Source organism: Mauremys mutica, chromosome 2 (assembly GCF_020497125.1).
Source record: "Mauremys mutica isolate MM-2020 ecotype Southern chromosome 2, ASM2049712v1, whole genome shotgun sequence".
NCBI classification, from domain to species: Eukaryota; Metazoa; Chordata; order Testudines; family Geoemydidae; genus Mauremys; species Mauremys mutica.
The window spans coordinates 113,627,928-113,650,777 of NC_059073.1; the positions used below are offsets into that span (position 1 = coordinate 113,627,928).

Sequence of the window (22,850 nt, forward strand, 5' to 3'; positions counted from 1 at the left end):
AACACCAGTGACTAACATATCCCTGTATAAGGAACAACATAGAAGATAAATAAGCATTTGCAATGAACAGGAATAGTTGCCTTGAGCAAACCATTTAAACCAGTTACATTCGGCCATGTAAAGCTTCCCAGCAGAAGGCTTTTGGATTCCAACATTACTTCCTTTATCCCCTCAGCTAAGCACAAGACATCCTCCCCTAAAAACTCTGCAGCTAAGATGTCTGTTTTAGGGTTCCAGCGGTGGTATTATCTGGATGCACTACTCTACCTTTCTGATGAGACAAGCTTCAGAGGAGAGAGAATAGGTGAACTTTTAACAGGGCTAGAAACTCCAAGAACAGGTCTGCAGGATCACTAACTCTTGTCTTGCCAATTCTTCAATACCCTGAAAGCCAGAAGAATTTGAAGGAAGGCATGAAGGAGTTTTTCTTCAGTTTAAATGAAGAAGTTATATTTATCACCTTAGAATGAGCACCTGTATTTAGGCAGCACTGAATATTGGGTTCAGGATATGTTCCTGTGGCACTATGGTGTGTGTTGGGAGTTTGAAAGAAGGTTCCTGTTATATTTAAATGAATTTAAATTTAAAGTCTAAGAACCAAGACTTCAGGGTTAATGAGGAGGGGATTATTGCCATGGCCTGATCCTTCACAATCTTTTTTGTCATCTTTACTCTCATGTGGGAAAGGTGTAAGGCATAAAGGGGACATTTTAGCCCAGGGGTGGGCAAGCTACGGCCCCTCAGGACTTTAGATCTGGCCCACGGGATTGCCCCCCGTGGGGCCGTGGACCCCATGCTGCTCTCAGAAGCGACCGGCATCACCTCCCTGCAGCCCCTGGGCAGGGGGGCAGAGGGCTCCATGCATTGCCCTTGCCTCCAGGCACTGCCCCCCACAGCGTCCAATGACCGGGAATGGGGAATCACGGTCAATGGAAGCTTCGGGGGAGGTACCTGGAGGCGCGACAAGGGCAGCGCAGGCAGAGCCCTCCGCCTCCCCTCCCCCAGGTGCCGCAGCGCTTCCTGGAGCAGTGCAGGGCCAGGGATAGTGCAGGTATACAGGGAGCCTGCCCTGGCCCGGTGCGCACCGCTGCCACCCCGGAGCCGCTTTAGGTAAACAGCGCTGGGCCGGAGACTGAACCCCTCCTGTATCCCATCCTCCAGCTCCCTGCCCTAAGCCCCCTACCTGCACCCCAACCCCCCTCCCAGTCCGTGCTCCCCTCCTACACCCCACACCCCTCCTCTGCCCCAATCCCTTGCCCTGAGCTCCTTCCTTCACATGGCACCCCCTCCCACACCCCACACTTCCTCCCGCACCCCAACCCCCTGCCCTGGCCCTGCATACAATTTCCCCACCCAGATGTGGCCCTCAGCCCAAAAAGTTTGCCCACCCCTGTTTTAGCCCATGTCTGAGATGATGTTGGTTTGGCATGATTTGTTATTGACAAATCCATGCTGGCTATTCTTTATAACTAAGGATACGATTTCGTCATGGATTCCGTGACTTTACCAGACCTCTGACTTCGGCTTCAGCTGTTAGCTACGAGGGCAAAGTTGCAGCTGTGCATCCCCAACCCGTGTCTTCTGCTGGGTCTGTGTGCCCCCAACTCAAAGCTTTGGCCAGAGCCTGGGCTGTGCACGCCCTCACATGGCAGTGGGGCTGTCAGTCCCCTCCACGAGGCTCCAGTTGTCATCCGTTTCCTGCCCCCACCCTCTCTCCCCCCATTATTTTTAGTAAAAGTCACGGCTTCCATTAATTTTTGTTTATTACCCACGACCTGTCCATGACTTTTACTAAAAATAACCATGACAAAATCTTAACCTTACTTATAACCTTATTATCCTTTAGGTACTTACAAAATAATTCGTTCCACTATCTTTCCAAATTTCAAGTATCAAAGTTAAACTGACTGACCTAAGTTTCCCAGGTCTGCTTTGTTCCCTTTTTTAAAGATAAGTCCTATGTTTGCCCTTCTCCAGTCCTCTAGGACCTTTCCAACCCTCCATGAATTACGAAAAATAATTGCTAGTGCTTCCAAGTTTGCTTCAGCTAGTTCCTTAAGTACCTAGGGTGAATTTCATCAGGCCCTGAAAATGTGAATACATCTACAATTATCTAAATATTCTTTAATCCATTGTTTTCCTATTTTGACTGATTTTCCTTCCCCCTTATTAATAGTGTATTGTATATCCAGTTACCATTAACCTTTTTTGGGAAAACTTACACAAAATAGGCATTGAACACCTCATCCTTCTTGATGTCACCAGTTATTAGCTCTCCTTCCCCACTATACTTTGCTTCATCTTCCTCTTGCTCCTCGTGTATTAATAGAACCTCTTCTTATTGTGTTCATGTCCCTTCCTAGGTATAAATCATTTTATCATTTAGCCTTTCTGATTTTGTGCTTACATGCTTATGCTATTCTTTTGTAATTAGCCTTAGCAATTCATCCATGTTTCCACTTTTTGATTTTCAGGTCATTAAAGAGCTCCTGGTAGAGACTGCAATGCTATGTATAAGAAAGATGACCATTTGTATCATTGTTGCTACCACTGTTATACAATGCAACGAAACTTGTACAATTTCATGTAAGGAGTAAATTGCAAAGTTATAATTATAACTTATAAAGTATATATTATCCTGTTTATATGCATGTAACATCTCAGTATCTGAAGTTATGAATACTGGCTTTGTACTTGTATCTTAAACCTTTGTTGTAGTATTCCTGGGTGACAACCCCAGACAGAATTTACATTAGGGCTAGACAGCTACGTGTTGACAGCCTATCAAGGACACTCCACTCTCACAATGGACCACTGAAGAAGCTCCTGTTCAGATAGCTCTTCCTGAGAATGCCTCAGACAGCAAACAAGCAATGGCCACCCCCTGTGATTGAGCAAAATGAGTAAGGGCATGTGATGTGCTCATGTGACCATGGACTCCATCTTGGGCCAGTAACTTTCCACATACATGGGCTCTGGGCTTTGTTGGGGACAATAAATTTCCATGCACATGGCAAAGGATATAAAAAGACCTCTGAGACACCTCCATGTTGCTTCTTCCCTGCTCTAATTCTCTGGGACTGTGAATTTACAACTAAAAGGAGCATCTTGAACTATGGACTGAGGACCTTTCAATCTTTTGGAAGTCACAAGAGAGACTTTTGCAAGCCAACAATCTATTCCATCACTGCTACAAACCTGATAAGGATTTTACAATCATTTGTATGTATATGATTAATCATTTATAACTTTTATATTATTAATCTTTAGTTAGTAACTAAGAATTGACTGACAGTTTGATATTTTGATAAAATCTGAGATCTGGGGATATGTGCCTGATCCTATGTGATGTTCTTTCTAATCCCAAATGGTGAAATAGGTTTCTAATAACCTCTCACTATATTAGATTTGGTTGTCCGGATCAGAGCCAAGGGCTGCAATTCCCAAAGGGGACTGTGTTTGGCTTCAGGTTAACCAGTGTGCTGGAGAAGCTCTTGTGTTATTGGCTTGGTGAATTAACTTATAGAGCAGGAGACTCAAACTCAATTTACCTTAGGGCTAGTGCCAGTCCTCAAATCTTCCCAGCAGGCTAATGTTACTCATGCCACTCAGAATCTGTCCCCCAAAGACTCCACCCCCCACCTGCCTACGGCTCTGGGACAGAGTTTGGGTGGGGGAGGAGGTCTGGGGTAGGGAACTGGGGTGCAGGCTCTGGAAGGGAGTTTGGGTGCAGAAGGGGTGAGAGGTTGGGCTCTGGGAGGGAGTTTGGGTAGGGGAAGGGGTCTGGGGTACAGGATCTGGGATGGAGTTTAGGGGCTGGGGGATGTGTGGGAAGTGGGTCGGGGGGTGCGGCACTTACCTAGGGTTCCAAGGCGGGGCAGGCTGGGGGGCCTCCGCGCGCTTCTTCCCCCAGGCACTGCCCCTGCAGCATCTCATTGGCTGAAGGGACGCTTGGGGCAGGGGCAGTGTGCGGAGGCACAGCTCCACCCCGCCCCTGGGCTGCACAGAGGGGCCGGCAGCCACTGGAGTGAGCAGGCAGATGCCACTCAGCTCCGCTGCGCTGCCGGGGCCCCTGAGGGGGGAGTGCACGGGGGTGGCAGGTGAGGCTAAGGGAGAGACCTGGCCCCAAAACTGCTGGAGCCCTGCAGGCCACACTGGGGAGGCTTGCGGGCTGGGAGTTTGAGACCCCCTGTTATGAAGTAAATCACCGCTTTGGGGATGGTCTGCCCTATTACTTGCAATCTGCTGTGAGTGTAGCATTCTTAGTGTGGCCCATCCAAGACACCTGGCCATAGAGCCATATTAGCCTCCTACTATTCTTCCTATAGTTCCTTTGCATCAGAACAGGTTGCAGTTGTATGTTTAATGCAGTCTCCTTGAGAAATTGCCAGCTCTCCTGAATTCCTTCATCTCTTCGATTTTCTTCCCAGGGACTTGATCTGCTAATTCTCTCAGTTTGTTTAAAGCTGCTTTTTTGAAGTCCATTTTCCTTACTCTGCTGCTCTCACGCCTTCCTTTCCTTACAATCATAAAATCTGCATAATTTCAAAATCACTTTTACCCAAATGCTTACTGTAGCAGAAGCTAAGGAATCAATGGGTGACTCTTCCTGATCATATTTTCAGGGGATCTCCAAGACGTTATTTGTATACTTTGAAGTTTTGGAAGATAAAGCTGTAATGGACTGCATTTCCACCTAGAATACTTATTTCATTATGGGCTGCATGCCATTGTTTCTCTTTGTACTACAAAAAAATTCTTGTGCCCTTACTAAAATCTGCCTCTCCACAGAACTGGTTCCATAATTCTTACACGTAGGATATGGATTATTTTACCCTTTATCTTCTGATGCTACCAAGATCTTGTTGATAGTGTTGGTTTATTTTAATTTATTTTGAGGAAAGGATAAACTTGTCCCTAAGACAATGAGTGAGTTCAATATTACGTCTAGGCTTGCCAGAGTTTTTTTTTTTTTGGTAATAATTCTGATGGATAGTATTGATATTTCTATAAGCATATTTTCCAACTTTTATCCATTTACATTTTCACAACTGCACAAAGTTATGGCTTTTAAGGAGTTTCTCCCTATTTTTATCTATTTAAATTTTCACAGTTGCAGGAAATTATGGGGGGAGGACTCAGACAATTTAATGACTGTAAATGTTAAGATTTATAAATCTTAACTTTTTAATTGTTCCAACATACACTGTCGACCCATCAAAATATACCAAATAAATATCCTTAAATTTACTTACTTTGCCTATCTGTACATTTAGATTATTGTTGGAAATATTTTGTCGGTGAGTGTGTATATATGGTGAAATTAACATTTACTGCCATTTACCAACAAAAATCTATATTAGGCTTTGAAGGATTAGCCTTCCTTGATTATCTCAAGCACCCATTTGCTGAGGTGGTTCACTCCCAGATGAGGGCGCACCCTGAAACACCTCTCAGAGGGATGGAATCAGCCTAGAACTGAGAAACTAAAAACAAAAAACACAAGTTGAATTGTTTTCTAAAGGAAGACCAAGGCTGGGATTTAATTCTCAGAACAGAATGGCCTTCTCCTAATTTGTGATCTCAATACTGGAACCTAGATGAGCAAATTCTTCAAAGGGAACACCTGCTGAGATAAAATAATTTGAACTCTCTCTCTCTCTCTGGAATGAGGGAGGGACTTATTCTCATCTAAAGATTCAATGACTGCTTTGTCTGTATGCTCACTTTACCAACAAAATACATGGAAGGATATCAGATGTTAGCCTGAAATATTCCAATTTCTTCAAGCAGAGCTGTAGTTGCCCCTCAGACACATCTTTGAAAATTATGAATAACAGCAAATCAGTCAGGTGCAGCATTAGCCCTGAAAAGCTGCTAGGAAAATCTAGTTTAAAACAGATTTTATGTATTTTTTATTTTTGTGCACTCTCACAATTGTCTCCTAGATGAGAACAGACCTGCACAATAAGAGATTGCAGCCAATACTCAGCACTGAGGCTGTTGTACCCAAATTTAGTCTGTGTGATGATTTCACTCTTGTGTCTCTGTGTTTGGAAGGAATACTCCCTCAGCTAGTATGATTAGGCCTTTTACTAATGAAGCTGCAGGCTTCACCTTAGCCAGAGTAATGAAGATCTTTTAGTCCTTAGGTACCAATGTGTCTTCATAGGGATTTCCCACTCCCCCTTAGTTACACCCTCAAACCAGGTAAGGAAGAACTACACAGCATTCCTTCAACTTTTCTGGGTATTTTATTAATGTTTTATTTTCTAAAAATATGAAGTTAGTCTTCAATTTGGCTTAATTCTGAGAAGAATAATTAAGAGTCTCAGGTATCTCACTCAAAATCCCAGGTCTAGAGATTCAGCCTTCTCTTTAGAAGATCTAGAGAGGAGACTCACATGAGAGGTTTTAAGACACTGTGCTGCCCCTTTAAGAGCAAAATGTGAAGCAACTGCCTTCACCAGTCCTTGGGACAAATCCTTGAGAGGAGGAGGAGAGCACATTACCAGGGAGATCAAAAAAGAATCTGCAGAAACATATCCTGCATGTCTGTCCCCTAAGGAAAACAGTAGTCACATTGGGCTAGAACTACAAAGGGACTAGGGAGACAAGGTGGGTGAGATAATATCAGGGAGATCTAAGGGACTTAGGATCACGCACCCTGCCACCCAGTGGAATCAATCCCCAGCCCCACATTAGGTGTCCAAGCTTCCTATACAATGCATAGGCAGTCAGGCACCTAAAAAAAACAAGGGATTCGTAAAAGCCTGCACACAGAGCAAGGAGGTGCCTAAGCTGGCCAGTAGGAAGTGTCAAGGAAAAGGGTGCAAGCGAAGCCCTGACCCTGAAATTCAGTTAGGCGCCTATCCCTGCTTGGGATTCACAGCTGTGAACCCTCCCCTGAAATTAGACACCTACACCAGGTCAGCCCTTTTGCAAAAAAAAGAAAAAGAAAAAAATGGAAGTGGTGGCAGTACGCGCCCCCCCCCTTATGCCCAATAGTCCAGTGGTTAAAGCACTCACCTGGGTAGTGGGGGATATCCCAATTCTGCCTAATTTGGAGCAAGGACTTGAACTCTTGTCTCCTAGGTGATTGCCCTAAACACTGAACTATAAAGCTATTCTGGGGTGGATGTCTCAGTCTCTCCTTTTGAAGCTGTTCTACTTTGCATGAAATACTTAAATACTCCTTGGAGCAGGGAATGGAACCTGGGTACCCCAAGGAAGTGTGCTAAATCACTAGGCTATAGAATCACTCACTCTCTCTCTCACCCAATCAATATGTAAATATTTTATACAAAGAGGAGGTAGATCCATCTGACAGAGAAGAGGGTCTGAAACACTTCACCTCATGCTACTGGCTGCTGGGTCCAGACTGAGTGGGGTGTGCCAACACAGAATGGGGAGAGAGCCGGAGCCACTGGGAACAAATGACTCACTAGTATTAGAAAGGTTGCAGGAGCTGGCACCTTTTATGGCAGCTACGGCCTTGTAAGAAAGACAGCTTGTGAGAAGGGGGATATTTTGTAGCCTTTTCAACCATCTCAGCACAGAACCTGCCTATGTGCTGGCTGGGAGCAGGAATTTCTCTTTCTCTGAGTACATGTGTCTGTTTAGGAGTTTTGAGGAGAAAACCCTTGAAGACAATGAAGAAAAAGTTAAAGTTAATCTTTTACAAATCCTGTAAAGGCTCTACTACAAAGGGAGACCTATCATCTGTCATGTGTGCCATTTGGAAGCAGAGAATTCTGAAGAGTTCTTCCTGATGAAAAGTCCTATGCTCAGAGCACAGATATGCTCGGCCTCCCCATGGAGAAGAGGAATGCCCACTGTGAAGACTGACATGGAGGCTACTGAGAATTATTCAGTTCTAAATACCCATAAACCTTGAAATACAAGACAGTGGTAAGTGATACTTGCTCAAATTTACAAGGTGAAAGAAATATATAGTATAAACCTCTAGGAGGCAGAAGAGTTACACTTATGAACTGCACTCTGTAGGTTATCATTTTAAAGCTTTCCGCTACAGATTCTAAAGCAAAAATACACAAGAAAGCTGTGACAGAACTAAATTTAGTACATTTTAAAGAGAAAAAAGAATACTGTCAGTATTGTTTCATTTTCTAAGACTCCTCTAATTCTCCCTCTACTGAAAGAGCCTATCAGATGTTCTTAATATGGCACTGATTTGAAAGTTGAAGCACAATCAGGTTTTTCAAAAATGCCTTAGTTCACAACAGTGATTCTACTTTTCAAAAACACTGAAGAGCATAATTCTCTTAAATACAAACAGCATATATTCTAGTACATAGTTATTCTATGAATTAGGATATGTGAGCATGCTCCACTGGGCACAGTATTCTGCCCCCTCTTCTGTCCTGTGCCATCCAACCCGTCCCACTCCTGTCTATTACTAACCCCTAGAGTCTCATCGCAATCCCATTTTCTTCATTTAGCCAATCCCAGTCTCCACTCCCCAGATTTCCCATACCAATCCCCTTGCCCAGCAGTCCTAAATTTCACTCATCCAGACTACAGTAACTCCTTGCTTAACGTTGTAGTTATACTCTTAAAAAGAATGCAATTTTAAGTGAAACGAAGTTAAGCAAATCCAATTTCCCCATAAGAATTAATGTAAAGGGGGAGGGGATGTTAGGTTCCAGGCTAATTTTTTTCGCCAGATAAAAGACATTATATACATATACTGTGTAAGTTTTAAACAAGTTCTAATCAGAGGATTGTCTGGGGACCTGCTCATGAGCTCCCTGAGCTTCTCCTAAAGCAACCGTGTTGATATCTCCCTCCCAATCCCATTGTCCAAACAACCCCAATTCTCCTTCCACATCTCCTTATCCAATCTATGTCTCCCCCACCATTACCCCATGTTTTCCATACCCACTGGGTCCCAGTCCTAATCTCCCACCCCAGATCCCCTTGCATCTCAGTTCCAATCCCCGTACGTGTCCCCTAGCTACTTGTTCCAGTCTCTTTGCCAGCCAGTCTCAGTTCTTCACCCCGCACCCCAGCTTCTCATCAGATGCGTTTCCCCTCGCCCCCACACTGTCCTCAGTACCAATCTCTTTCCACCCCCAGTTCCTCAGCGAATCTCTCACTCTCCACCCCTCCCACACCTCCCTATTGGGTCCTAGTTCCCACCTCCACCCTATTTCTTTCTCTGGCTCCCAGTCCCATTCTCCTTGCCCAGCCTCCCACCCAACTAATAGTCCCAGCTTCTGTCTTCTGCTCCCTCTCCTCCCACACCCTTTGTTAGGCTCTGCTGCAGGCTGCTTGTCACAATCTAGTCCATCCACCCCTAAATGTCTATCTATTGCCTCCTCTGCATTCAAACCAGACAGTTTCCTCCTCCATGGCTGCCTAGCCAGCAACAGGAATGTCACTGACATCACAGAAAGGAATCCTCCTGTTCTCAGTTCTGTTGCCCAGACAGACTTGGTCCACAGCAGCCCCAAGCTGCAATTACTGGGAAAGTCCTGCTTAGTTTCAGGCTGCAGCATGCCCAGTACAGACAGAAACTTTGGGAGAATTTAGTTGCTGAAATTTATTAAGTCTCTACTGAGCATGTACAAACTGCCCTTTTTCCAAAGGCTTATGAGTTGGCCAGACTTCAGCAGATTTTCATAAGGACAGCAAAAAGGCACATCACTGAAACAAAGGCTACCCTCCTCCTAAATTTCAAGTCGCAGTTCAATGCCTGGGAGCACAAGAGCTTTTCAAAGAAAAGGTTACCAAAATTGTTTAGCATGGACAAAAACAATTTTTTCATTAACCTTGTTCTTGGAAACAGATGAACCATTTTGGCTGAAATTTTCCAAAATATTCAGCACGAGGCAGACATCAGCCATAGAAAATTTCTGCCCAAAAGGTACTGTTCAGAAAAGTTGTAAGCATCTGAAAAAACTGATCTTATAAAGGGATTTGTTGGGCAACCTTAGTAATAGGCAGGGCTCGTAACAACGTCTATGATAAGACCAACACCAACACGAAAGGCTAGCCCTGCGCTTCCAAAGTGTCTTGGCTATTTACACTATATCCACAATTTTTTGTAACTGTAGCAACCAGCAACAATGTATAATTAAAAATACTCCTGCTTTTATTTTAGCTACCAGCCGGGGTGTCCCAGATTAGGGGATTCTCTCGCAGAAATGCAATTTACAGATAAATTCTCTAAGAGTGTGCAGATTTAATAGCTGAATACACTCAAATTATGTATGATAACCAGCTAGTTTTCAAGACATTCTATAAAATAGAGAAATCTATTAGAGTAAAAATAGCTTTATAATTACAATTAACAGAACAGCTGAATTATTGTCAGCCCTCTGTGTTTTGTTATGTGACTAATTTTTTACAATGTTTTTTACACCTGTTAAAAAACACATCACACACAGCTTACCCAGATTTGCTGTCATGGACTCCAGATCTGCTAATAACCCTGGAACTTGCTGGAGTTGTTCCTGCAGCTCTATTAGACTACTCCTCTTCTTCTCCCAGTGTGCAGAAAGCATCACAACTTCGCTATCCACTAGCTGTAATATTTACAACCAATGATAAAACTTAGTTTGTATTTACTTGCAAAATAGTGATTATTAATTCATGAACTTCAGCTTTATGAGCATCTTGATTGATTTGTATAATCCATACAGCCACAAAGCCTATGACTAGAGCAATGAAGTTTCAGTGCTGAGAGAGATGTTCACAGTATGCTTTAGTACAAGTTGCGGGGCGGAGTGTTAAAAAATTTTTTTAAGTTCAATATGCTCTAACAGGAAGTCTAATATGCTCCATAAAATGTAGACTTTGCTATTTATTATCAAGTATTTATTTCTACTTATTTCAGGAACAAACATTTATAAAACAGCTTCTCTGTGAAGATTCTGGCCCACCTCTCCCTCAAGTTTAAGCTCTTAAGTACCTTAATACCCTGTCCTTCAGGGCAGAGTGATTTAAAAATCAATCAGTATTTAAATCAGCAAGCAGGAAACGGATTTAAATCATCTATTTTCCATCTTGTTTTATATTTGTACTTTTTAGTTATTTTTGATTCTCAATGATTGGTAACCATTAAAACATGTTTATTTGCAACAAAATATAGCCTTTACACTAAATTGTGCTTCATTTTTCTTAACCAGGAAAAATGCGTAAATCAATCTGTATAGATTAAGTATACTATATAGCTTTACATACATTTATTCAGATTAAGTTTTTTAATTTTTATTACGTTAGGAAAAGGTGAAATGATGCATTTCTTATTTACTAGATTATGTTTAATTTTATTTATGTCAAGGTCCACTTGGATGGAAATTCAAATTAAATTAAAATGGACAAAAACAGCATTTTAAAATTTATTAGTTTACTCCTAGGAGAATTCTGCGCCACTGCAGGCACACAGAAACCTGTCCCCTCACATACCCTCCTCTCTGCTTTAACACAGAAAAATGGTTTCTGTGGGGAAGCAAAAAGAGAAGCTGCACCAGTGCTCACTCACCCATTCCGGCAGTGGGGGTGCATCTGGTTGGGTACCCAGAGCAGCCGGGGGAGAGTCACTGCCTAGGGACATTAATCCCAGCCGGGTAGGGTGAAGAGGGGGTGGAGTTCAGCCCCCCAGAGACCTCCCCCCAGCTACAGGAAGCTCTGCAAAGCGGGGTGGGAGCAGGGCTGGCAGAAGGTGTCTGGGTGCAGAAGGTGAGGCTTGGCTGGGGGGGCTGGGTGAAGGTCCAGATCCATGGGGGTTGGGCAGACAGAGGAGCAGCTCACCATACAGTGACTCCTCTCCCCACTTCCTGGCCCCACTGCTCCTCAACTACACTGCCAAAAATATTGTGTATAGGTGTGAGGCACTGCTTGGAAACGTAGAGAGCTCGTGAACGGCATATATCGTGGGGATCAGGCAGGTATGGCACTCTATTCCCCTAAGGCACACCTCACCGTGTATCCTGCTACTTATACCCCAGCAAGCGGGTCATGTAGTCTCTGTACATTACATTACTACCACAAGTGAATATGTACCTTAAGTCACCCGTCTGGTATAGTGAGTTTTTAAATCTGAAGCATCAGACTTTTTAGGAATTTTGGAAATTCTGCTTTAACAACTACCTGCTACATACAATAGAACCTCAGATTACGAACTGACCAGTCAACCACATACCTCATTTAGAACTGGAAGTACACAATCAGGCAGCAGCAGAGACAAAAAAGGCAAATGCAGTACAGTACTATGTTAAATGTAAATTACTAAAAAAAAATAAAAAGAGAAAGCATCATTTTTCTTCTGCATAGTAAAGTTTCAAAGCTGTATTAAGTCAATATTCAGTTGTAAACTTTTGAAAGAACCAACATAATGTTTTGTTCAGAGCTATGAACAACCTCCATTCCTGAGGTGTTTGTAACTCTGAGGTTCTACTGTACTGGATTAAATCAAGTAAAAATAGTCAAATCTAATTTAACAATTATCCAACTGTAATGTAATTTGAATCATTTCTCAAAATACTGATATTTATTAGAATTTTTAAAAAAGTTTCACAGCTCTTCAGATATTTTAACAGATGTAATTTTTTTTTTTCTTACCTCTCCAGCTTTGGCACATTCCTTAGCTCCTTTGTGAAGGGCTGCCCAAGTGTCTTCATATCTGAACAGAATAAAAATTAAACTTTTGTGGTTATGCTTACCATAAATTCAGTCTCAATTCAAAACAAATGTTATGAATGTTGGTGTTTCATCTTATCTGTGTATTTCTAAACGCAAGTTTCACATTAGTAGCGTATCTGTCCCAGTTGAAAACTTTGCATTTGCTGCTTAGTGCTCCATGGATTTCCTAAACTGCTAATTAACCTGACTAGAAAACACAGCCGAGTCGTATCTTCAAAACTGTACAGAAAAAAAAACTAAAATACACTAGTCCCAGGAGGAAAGCAATAAAATACGAATATTAAATATCTTATAATTGTATGCAACACAAATAGCATTCTGAATATTTTTTTTTAAAAGGTATACGTGCCTATGGAATCTGCACTCGGAATACATACATCCATGTAAACTTTTACTGGAACACTCAGTAAGACCATTGACCCCAGAGTTATCTAAGAAGCTCTTCATCCATACAAAAAGAACAGGAGTACTTGTGGCACCTTAGAGACTAACGAATTTATTTCAGCATAAGCTTTCGTGGGCTACAGCTCACTTCTTACAGTGACTGTTTATTACAATGCCAGGGGCACTTCCAGATGCTGCAAATATAAACTATTTTATTAATTAATTATTTACAGTAGCACCTAAAGGCCTGATGATTGAAGACTCACTATGATAAGGTATCTCGGCCCAAAAGAACTAAGATATACAAGTACATTGCCCAAAGTCACCATCCTTTGGAGCAAAAGGTGATTGATGGCCCTGCATACTTGCATCACCGCCACCCTCTCATTGGACTTCCCAACTCCAAACTGATTTGTGACTGATCGGTAGCAGTCTGCAGTTGACAGCTTTCACACAGTGATAGCCACTTGCTTTTCCAGCATGAGGGCAGCTCTCATTTTGGTGTGCTTGTGCTGCAGTGCAGGGGCGAGCTCCGCACACAGTTCCAGGAAGGTGGCTTTGCACATCTGAAAGTTCTGCAGCCACTGCTCATCATCTCATACCCACATCACAATGTGACTGAACAAATCAGTGCTTGTTTCCTAAGCCCAATACCAACGGTCCACCGTATGCAGCTGCTCTGTGAATGCCAATATCAATCTTGAATTTTCTTTCTTTCCATGGCCCACAGCAGTGCAGGCACCACTGTATCATTTTCAGATTTGTAGCTCATGAAATACTGTAGGATCAACCGTGTTGTGTTCGTAACACTCATCATAAGACTGTCAGGATCCATGCTTTCAGGCAGAGATGGCAGACGCACAGTTTACAGGGGTAGTTGGAAAAAGGCTCAAAATGTAGTCGGAAGGTCACCCCTATGATGCACTGCTATCCATTCCCAGAACTCCTAGCTGTAGAAGATAGCAAGTTACACACTGGGATAGCCACCCAAGGTGCCCTGCTCTCTGCTGAAGCTACCAACTGTGGATGCGTACCACCGAAAAAAAGGAATGTTGTGTAAACATGCACAAGCGAAATAGTTACAGCAGTTTATGATCACTGATGTAACTCAAGTTGACTTATCTCTGTAGTGTAAACCTAGCCAAAAATCCTTAAGTAGATACTAGTAAGCATCTTATCTTGATTTTTCTTGTAACCATTTGACTTTTATGCCTCATTACTTATACTCAAAATCTCTCTCTGTAGTTTAACAAACTTGTTTTACTGTTTGATCTAATCCAGTGTGTTGAAATGTCTGGGTGACTATTTAAGGTAATGAACTGGCATATTATTCCCTTAAAGGAATGACAGACTTACTATATTTGTACTGTCCAGGAGAGGGGTGGGCAGTACAGGATATAAATTTCTGGGGAAAATCTGGGACTGGCGGAGTGTTGGGTCACCCTACCGTACAACCAAGGCTGGTGAGAGCCAGGGTGTATCTAGCAAGGTGCAGTTACACAGACACTCAGAGTGTGGCTTTCATGCTTGAAGGCTGTGAGTGGCCGAGGTGGGAGCCACTAGCGTGAGGCATTGTAAGGCATCCAAGGTTGTAGGGGAAGGGTGACACAGCCCCCTTTTAGTCTGGATTGTGCCCATTTATGTCACATATCTTTGTAACTCTTCACAGACAGTTTTGGACTTACAAAATTATTCCTGATAGTTATCATACAAACTTTGCTACCTCGCTGTTTAACCCTTTTTCCAGATCATTTATTAATATGTTGAACAGCACTGGTTCCAGAACTGATCCTTGGGGGACCCCGCTATTTAGCACTATCCATTCTGAAACTGACCACTTCTACTCTCTTTTATTTCCTATCTTTTAATCAGTTACTAATCAATGAGAAGATCTTCTCTCTTATCCCTTACTTTGCTTAAGAGACTTTGGTGAGGGACTTTGTCTAGTGAATCATAAATAATAAACTTTATAGATGGGTAAAAAGAACTTTCAGAAAGCCTTTGGACAGAGCGCTCTACTGATTTTGGGAATAATAGACTTTAATTTTAACTTCTCTCGAAGAGAGTCCCTGCCAGAGGTGGATCCACACTCAAAGATATAATTTCTGTTGAAAGGTCTCCACAGAGACACATACGGAAGAGATTGCAACTGAAGCAATCATTGTTTTCGTTCTGTCAAGGTATTTTAACTTTTTCTTTTCCTTTTCGAATACTAATTATGATGTCCCCTAAGGCATAGGAAGAACCCCATGTGACTGAAATAGGAGTCACATCCCTGCATTGGCGATTGAGGTCTGCTCTGTCATTTCTTGTTTCTGAAGTCTATAGTATAAACTTTTAGTTATTTTTAGAATAAAATTACTTGGCACTCAACCACTTAAAATTGCCTATTTTGCATACTACTGCTTATTTTTGCTTTATATGTTGAAGGAGCCATTTAAAAGGGTATGATGTATTCTTATTCAGACCAAGATTTCTCAAAAATTTAAAATATAAATTTTCATCCAGTGATCATGAGTTTAATAATTCTGAATAACTACAGCTGAAATCTACTGAATCAAGCCATAGCTCAAGGAAAGACACAAACATTCATACTGCCATTTAAAATTCTCTGCTCATTTGTCCAATGTTTCCTAGTTATTGCTACCTCAATGCACTATTTCCATTACTGTCCAATCATAATGAAAGTGGTCAAAATCCATTTGACTCAATTGATGAACCTCTGAATAAAATTAATACCACTATCTGAGAAATTAAAAATGGAATGATTGCTTTCTTTTTACTTATTAATTTCGGCTTTTATAAAAACTTATGAAAGCGAATCCGCTAAAATGCAGTATTTTTGTTTTTGTTCTAGTTATTTTTCTGTCCTGTTTATATTAGGTAGTGCTTGTAAGAAAAGGTAGAAAAATGTTAGATGTGATTTCCCCCCACCCCCACAAGCTGATATCTCTTTAATCTAGTTCTTTTGGTCCCTGTTACTTAAGTGACCCTTTTTTCCATCAGGCTCTCATGCCACGTTTCAAAACTACTTTAAAGAAACTTATTAGGAGTTGCTTTACAAAATCCTGTAAAACTACTTTGCTTTAAAAATAAAAGGCTTTTAGTGAAAGCTTTAAATTAGCCTACAGTATCTCTTGAGTCTCTTCTCTTCCTCTAAGGCCACGTCTATACTTACCCGCCGGGTCGACGCGGCGAGTTCGACTTCTCGGAGTTCGAACTATCGCGTCTGATCTAGACGCGATAGTTCGAACTCCGGAAGCGCCGCGGTCGACTCCGATACTCCACCGCGGCAGGAGGAGTTGCCGGAGTCGACCTTGGAGCCGCGGAGTTCGCTTCCGCGGCGTCTAGACGGTAAGTCATTCGAACTAGGGTAGTTCGAATTCAGCTACGTTATTCACGTAGCTGAATTCGCGTACCCTAGTTCGAACCAGGGGCTGTGTGTAGACCAGGGCTAAGTCTGAAGTGATATTCTGAAACCTGCTTCCAGTAAGTGGTAACTGAGTTTGTCCTTAAGCAGGCCATTAATTTCCTACCCTTTTCCCCAGAATCTGCCTTTGGAGGAGATAGGTTCCATACTTCCTATATGTGTGCGTTTGGGTGGGGGAATACCAAATCCCCACAGTGCCTTTTTTTTTTTGGACTAGGCCAGGGGATTTAGAAAATTCATCAAACTTTTTGTAACACTGCAGGATAAAAATAGAGGGACTACTATTTCTATTCAGCATCTTAGTGGTTGTGTATTGAGACTTTTTTGGGGTAGGATGACAGTAATTGAGGGTCTTGAAGGTCATTCTGCTAGGGCTAAGGTGGTTTCAATGGTGTGTTTCCATAACTTCTCTAATTTGGAGATTTGTACTTTTTCTAGCTGGCGTTCTATACATATATTTTATTCAGTACTAATCTCAATTTGGAATCTGGGTCTGATCCTCATTTTGGCCTGGCAGTTGTGCAAGTACTGTGCATATCTTCCTGAGAGTCTTCCTGGGAGGCTCTTAGCGATGGAGTAGTGGTCACCAACAGAAGATGGCGTGCAGCTCCTTGTAAAAGTGGCATGACTGTGGCATACACCAGAGCAATGTTTGGCCTCCCTGGCCTTCTGAAGCACCTGCTTTAGCTCCTCCAACTTAACACACTACTTTGGTGTCCCTTTCTTGTCCCTTCTGCTCCTGCCATGAGCAATCTGCTTGTACATCTCAAAGTTCTTGCAGCTGGAGCAGTGCTGTGACTGCACAGCCTCCTCTCCCCACAGACCCAGCAGATCCATCTACTCCCGTGTACTCCAGGTGGGAGTGCGTTTGCTGCAGAAAGCCGCTGTGATCAGCTAGAAAGATGGTATGTGAGCTCTCCACGCTGAGCAAACAGTAAGTGAATTTTCAAAAATATCGAGGCTTTAAAGAGGGAGAGCACATGCCTGTGTACATGGCTGCAGGGCAGCGGAGTTGAAACTGCTGACCAGAGCAGTCATGATGGGCATTACAGGACACTTCCGGAGGCCACTTATGGACACATAAGCAAGCACAGTGTCTACACTAACACTTTATCGCTCTAACTTCATCACTAAAAGCTCTATGCCACTCATCAAGGTGGTTTTATTATGTCAGCGTAGCAGGAAAATTAAATTGGCAGGAGGAGCATTGCAGTGTGTACACCTCCACTGTTTCATTGACAAAAAGCTGACTTTTGTCAACAGACCTGTGTACTGTAGACAAGGCCTTAGTTGCAAAGCAAACCCTCTCACCACAAGAGCCAGCAGATTACTGAACAAATTTTCAGGTCAGGACCACAACTGCCATCTTTCACGTAGTAAATAAGCACCCTGACTTTCACAATAAGCCAAAAACCAAGATAATCCCATTTCAAAACAAGGCCAAAACAAGCCAATCCCTAAAAACCCCACCACTCTATGTGACTACATCCGCCCGGGGTGCAGTCTGAGACTGTGGTGGGCCTGCTGTGCACCCCTGACTCTCCCCCCACCAGCTTGCCGGAGGCTAATCAAAAAAAGAAGCAACAAGCTACAAGCCAAAAACTAGCGAAGTAACTCAAGTCAATTAAGCCAAAAACAAGCCCAATTTCTGCATTTTTGGCATGTCTAGTCAGGATCCCTCCCCCAGAGTCCAATCGCTATTTCCTTTTGTCTTCTCAGGTGCTGAGAATGAGGTAGGCAAGGAGAGACAGGGGTGCCTTCTGATGTTTTTGTCCCTCCTTTTTAATAGTTTCAGTCCCCCTCTCAAAAACATTTCCAGCTGAGACCCAGAAGACAAAGTCTATGTAGAAAGATAGGTCCTGCTGTTTTTTTTCCCAACCTGTTGGAACTTCCTTTGTTTTCCCTCCTTGCTTAATATCTCTGTTTACTGCTTAAATGCAAATTAAGGAAAGCACTCATTCCTTCTGTTGTTTAGGACAGACCTGACTTCTGCTTAGGCAGAGCTGTGGCATTTGGAATGTATGTTATCATCATCATACAGGGGAATCTTACAAGTCAGGAGTGGCCAAACTGTGGCTCTTTTACGGTTTAAGTGCGGCTTGCAGAGCCCCCACACCTGCCATTCTCCACCTACCAGACCAGGGAGCAGGCAAGGGAGAGAGGAGCTTGGGGCCTCTGCCTTGCAGCAGGGTGGTGGGGTAGGGGTTTCTACCAAACGGGGACGAGGAGTTTTAGGGCTTCAGCTCCACAGGGCATGCCTGCCAGGGCTCAGGGCTTCAGGCTAGAGCAGGGTTGAGCCCCAAGCCCTAGCAAGTGCCTCCCGCAGATCTGAAGCCCTGAGCCCTGGCAGGTGTGCCTCAGCTCTCAAAATTCGGAAGATCGTTGTACAGAGCTCTCATGGTCAGTAAGTTTGGCCACCCCTGTTATAACTTCACAAGCAATGTTGTTAGCAGACATGTTACTAGGACAATAATTGTAAGTTTTCATATGATACCTTATTGTAGTAATTTTTGTGAAAAGTATACCTTGTAGTGCGTAGGAAGTGAATAGTGGAGTATATTCCATCACAGGATCTTACCAAACTGAGTGACTGGGCAACAAAATGGCAGATGAAATTCAGTGCTGATAAATGCAACATAATGTACGTTGGAAGACATAATTCCAACTATACATACAAAATGAAGGGGTCTAATTATGCTGTTACCACTCAAGAAAAATCTTGGAGTCATTGTGGATAGGTCTCTGACAAACCTGCTCAACGTGCAACGGCAGTATAAAAAACAAAAACCTAACAATGTTTAAGCAATGAGGGATTTTAGGCATTTCAAGAGTAAGGCGGCAGGTGAGCAGGGGTCTTGATCTCAGAGGCACCTAAATTTTGAACTTGGGCACCTTAATCTTTGTGGATCTCTGCCTTGGAGGTTTATCCCAAACAAGTAGTTTGGTATCATATTTCTCTATGTCTCTTCCAAATTACTTATGCATAAGATAATACAGCTTTAACAAACTATTAAACTTCTATTACCAACGTGAAATATTCAAGTTACCAATACTCTTACATTTGATCCAACTTATCACAAACTTTTAGACTTATATGACTGAAATGGAATTAGATGTTACCTAACAGACTTATACAGGAACATGTTTTGTAATTGACAGAACCAACAGGTTTTCAATTTTGGAACTAGGATAACAAGTGACTTCATTAGCACAACAGCACGGGGGGAGAGAGATCTAATTCATATAGCCAAAGGCAGAATCATGCATTCCTTGTGCAGCTTACCTTCCACTGCCATCTGACAATGCATTAGGTAATAATACCATCTGCTTAACTACCTTCTCCAGAACTCAACTTATTAAACCTGGCATACACACATACTGATACATGCAAAAATAGTTTATGTATTTCATATGCTTCTTCTGCACACATTTCTTTGTATTAAATTAGTTTGATCTCGAAGGATGTATATAAGGATTTCTTTTTTATACTGCCTCTCTCATAGAAGAAATATCCATTCATATAATTCAATTTTTTATATGTAACATTTCAAAACATTTGATAAGATTCTTTCATTATCTCAAGAAGAAAACCAGTGCCAAAACAATAGTTATAATACAGATGAAGTATTTATAATTGGGGGTCAGCTCAGCAGTCAGTAAGGGAAAATATGAACTCCAGAGAGATCCAAGTCAAAGGAATGAGTAGTCATACAAGCTAAAAAAGATTCAAAGCAAAACCTGCCTAAAATACCTATAGAAAAAGAAGCCTAATAGGAAGGCCACAGAGACTGGAAAATAACGTGGACAATGATAGTCTGTTAGAGATTTCAACTGAAGTCAAAGCACACTTTGGAAGCATCCATACCAGAATCACAGCTTTAGGATGTCATATTTTGCTTTTAGACTTGTGAATGATAGTTTGTTTTGCAGGGAAAAAACCCTCTACAGAAGCACAAAAAGGTAGAGCCTCCACATAGGCATCATAAGAGAACATGTTGCTAAACAAAGATTATGGGCAACCAAATAAGAGTTAATATTACATTATCTGAGCTCCTCGCAATGACTGGAGCTACTGTGGTCTTAGAGAGAAGCTCGTCCTGAATTGGATGCAGCAGACAACCCAGATAACTGAAAGCCACAGGAACGAATTCTATAAAAATTTCTAAAAATATATATTGAAGTTCAATATTCTTGTACACCTTAAGTCCAGAAAAGGGAAGGAAAGTTAACAGTCAAGGAGTCAGTCCTTGTAGGACAGCCTAAAGCAACTTCAAATCTACATAAAAAAGAATAAGGAACTCCAGCAGGCTGTTTTACAAATCAAGAGAACATCTGACTGCAGCTACAAATGCCATAAAGCTTAATGAGACAAAGTGGGTGAGGTAATATTTTTCATTGGACCAGCTTCTGTTGGTGACAAAGACAAGCTTACAAAGCTCTTCTTCAGGTCAGCAAAAATAAGCTGAAGAAGAGCTCTGTGTAGACCTGAAAGCTTGTATCTGTCACCAACAGAACCTGGTCCAATGAAAGATATTACCTCACCCACCTTGCCTCTCTAATATCTTGGGACTAACACAGATACAACACTGCATAGATCTGAATGATATTTCAACTGAATCAACTAAGAACACATCAAGAAACAACCAGGAGAAATCCCCAAGTGAAGGCATTTTGCCAGATTTATGCTTCAGATCTCCAGTATTGTGGTGTGTCAAAAGAGCAGACCACACAATATTTTAGAAAATGAATTTGAGAGCATCAGAAAAAAAAACAGATAGCAGAATAACTTAATGTAATGTTGATTGTTTTTCTTGAAGTGGAAGCAAGAGGGTTTGGGGTCAACAGAACAGAGTTTTTATTGTACTTGATCAAATAAATTTTTTTTTAATCCATTCTTTCCCTCCAGTCCAAGAAGCAATAAAAGAGTAATATTTTCTTTAACATTTAAGTTTAAAAATCTCTTCAAAATTAGCAAGGAGTACCAAAGGTGAGAGGTGAGTTCACTATACTATAAAGCCTGATGGCCCTAATCTACTTAAAATGCAAGCCGGATGTCTTTTTGTATTAGTCAAGGATAGACTGCGCCAGCACAGAGACCAGTTGGGCTTCAGTGGCATGAGAAACTGGATAGTTGTAAATTATCAGTCTAATCCACAGTACTTAACTATATATTATATGCAAAGAGAGACATTAGAAGAACTGCAAGATTCAAAATACAGTAGAATTAAGGTTGCACAGTATTCCTGCTTCACTCAGTGCACAGGATGAACGCTGCTCTGGGTTTGAGGCATCTGTTCAATGTATTTACCCTCATCATTCAATTAGTACAGACGCCCCCCAAGTTACGCAAACCTGATTTATGCAAATCCACATTTATGGAAAAAAGTTCTGTAAGCTAGAAAGTTTTTTTGTTTTTTTTTTTGGCGTAACGGTCGGGTATATGTTTTCGACTTACGCAAAATTTGGGTTACGCAAGGCATTCTGGAACAGAACGCTTGCGTAAGTCAGGGAGCATCTGTAGGCCCTTCCTTATTTACTGCATACCATTCAAAACCTGCAATCGATACAGAGTTTTCATTTTCTTATGATCTTATTTACTACTCGTTCCCCCTATAATATTTTGATTAGGGAAAGAAACCATGGAAAAAACACATTAGTATGAAAATGGAAGGACATACCTGCTGAGCAATTCCAATCCAGCAGAGAACTTTGGCAAATACTGAACAGCCCTGTAAACAGAATCATAAAACCACAGAAGTTAAAAATGGAAGAGAATAAGGTCATCCAATGCATCTCCTTGTCAGTGCAAGATTATTCACTGCCATCCCCATTTCCTACCATTTTGTCTGGCCTAGTTCAAAACATACTAAGCAATCTACTTTACAAGAATATAAAAGAATACAAACCCACTAGATTTCAATGTTAAGCTGATATCCACCTACATTTTCCCTTTTTTGATTATTGCATTATACCCCTTAACACTGCTCTATTTTTGGTGTTCATTAGAAACAGACAGGCAATGTACAACGCAATTTTTACATCTAGTACTAACTTTAAGATTAGATTATGAAATCATGATTATTATGATGTTTAACTACTTCTGCATTAATATGTTGACACTAATCATTCAAGCCAAAAGGTTTTGCATTTAATGCACTCTACATTAACACTGTGGTTGCTACAAAATTGAAAGAATCTTTGCCAGCCCATAATTTAATATTTCTATGTTGGTCAGAGCTAACAGGTTATATACATTACACACCAATAGGTATTACATGCACAATATTAACATGTCTGTGTGCACATGGGGAGAGGAATCATGCTAAATTGTACTACACTTATTCTTGCTCACTTATGCCAAGACATA

General features: G+C 41.8%; 1 protein-coding gene across 4 annotated transcripts in view; it reads right to left on the reverse strand.

The window, feature by feature from the left end:
• The window catches only part of DTNBP1 (dystrobrevin binding protein 1), a 147,761-nt gene that overhangs the window by 119,327 nt on the left and 5,584 nt on the right, over positions 1 to 22,850 (reverse strand). For all 4 annotated transcript variants that reach the window (XM_045005899.1, XM_045005900.1, XM_045005902.1 and 1 more), the window contains exons 3-5: positions 22,162 to 22,212; positions 12,589 to 12,649; positions 10,418 to 10,550 (exon numbers count right to left, since the gene is read on the reverse strand). In XM_045005899.1, the coding sequence (XP_044861834.1) occupies positions 10,418 to 10,550; positions 12,589 to 12,649; positions 22,162 to 22,212 (245 nt within the window). The remainder of the gene's footprint in view (positions 1 to 10,417; positions 10,551 to 12,588; positions 12,650 to 22,161; positions 22,213 to 22,850) is intronic.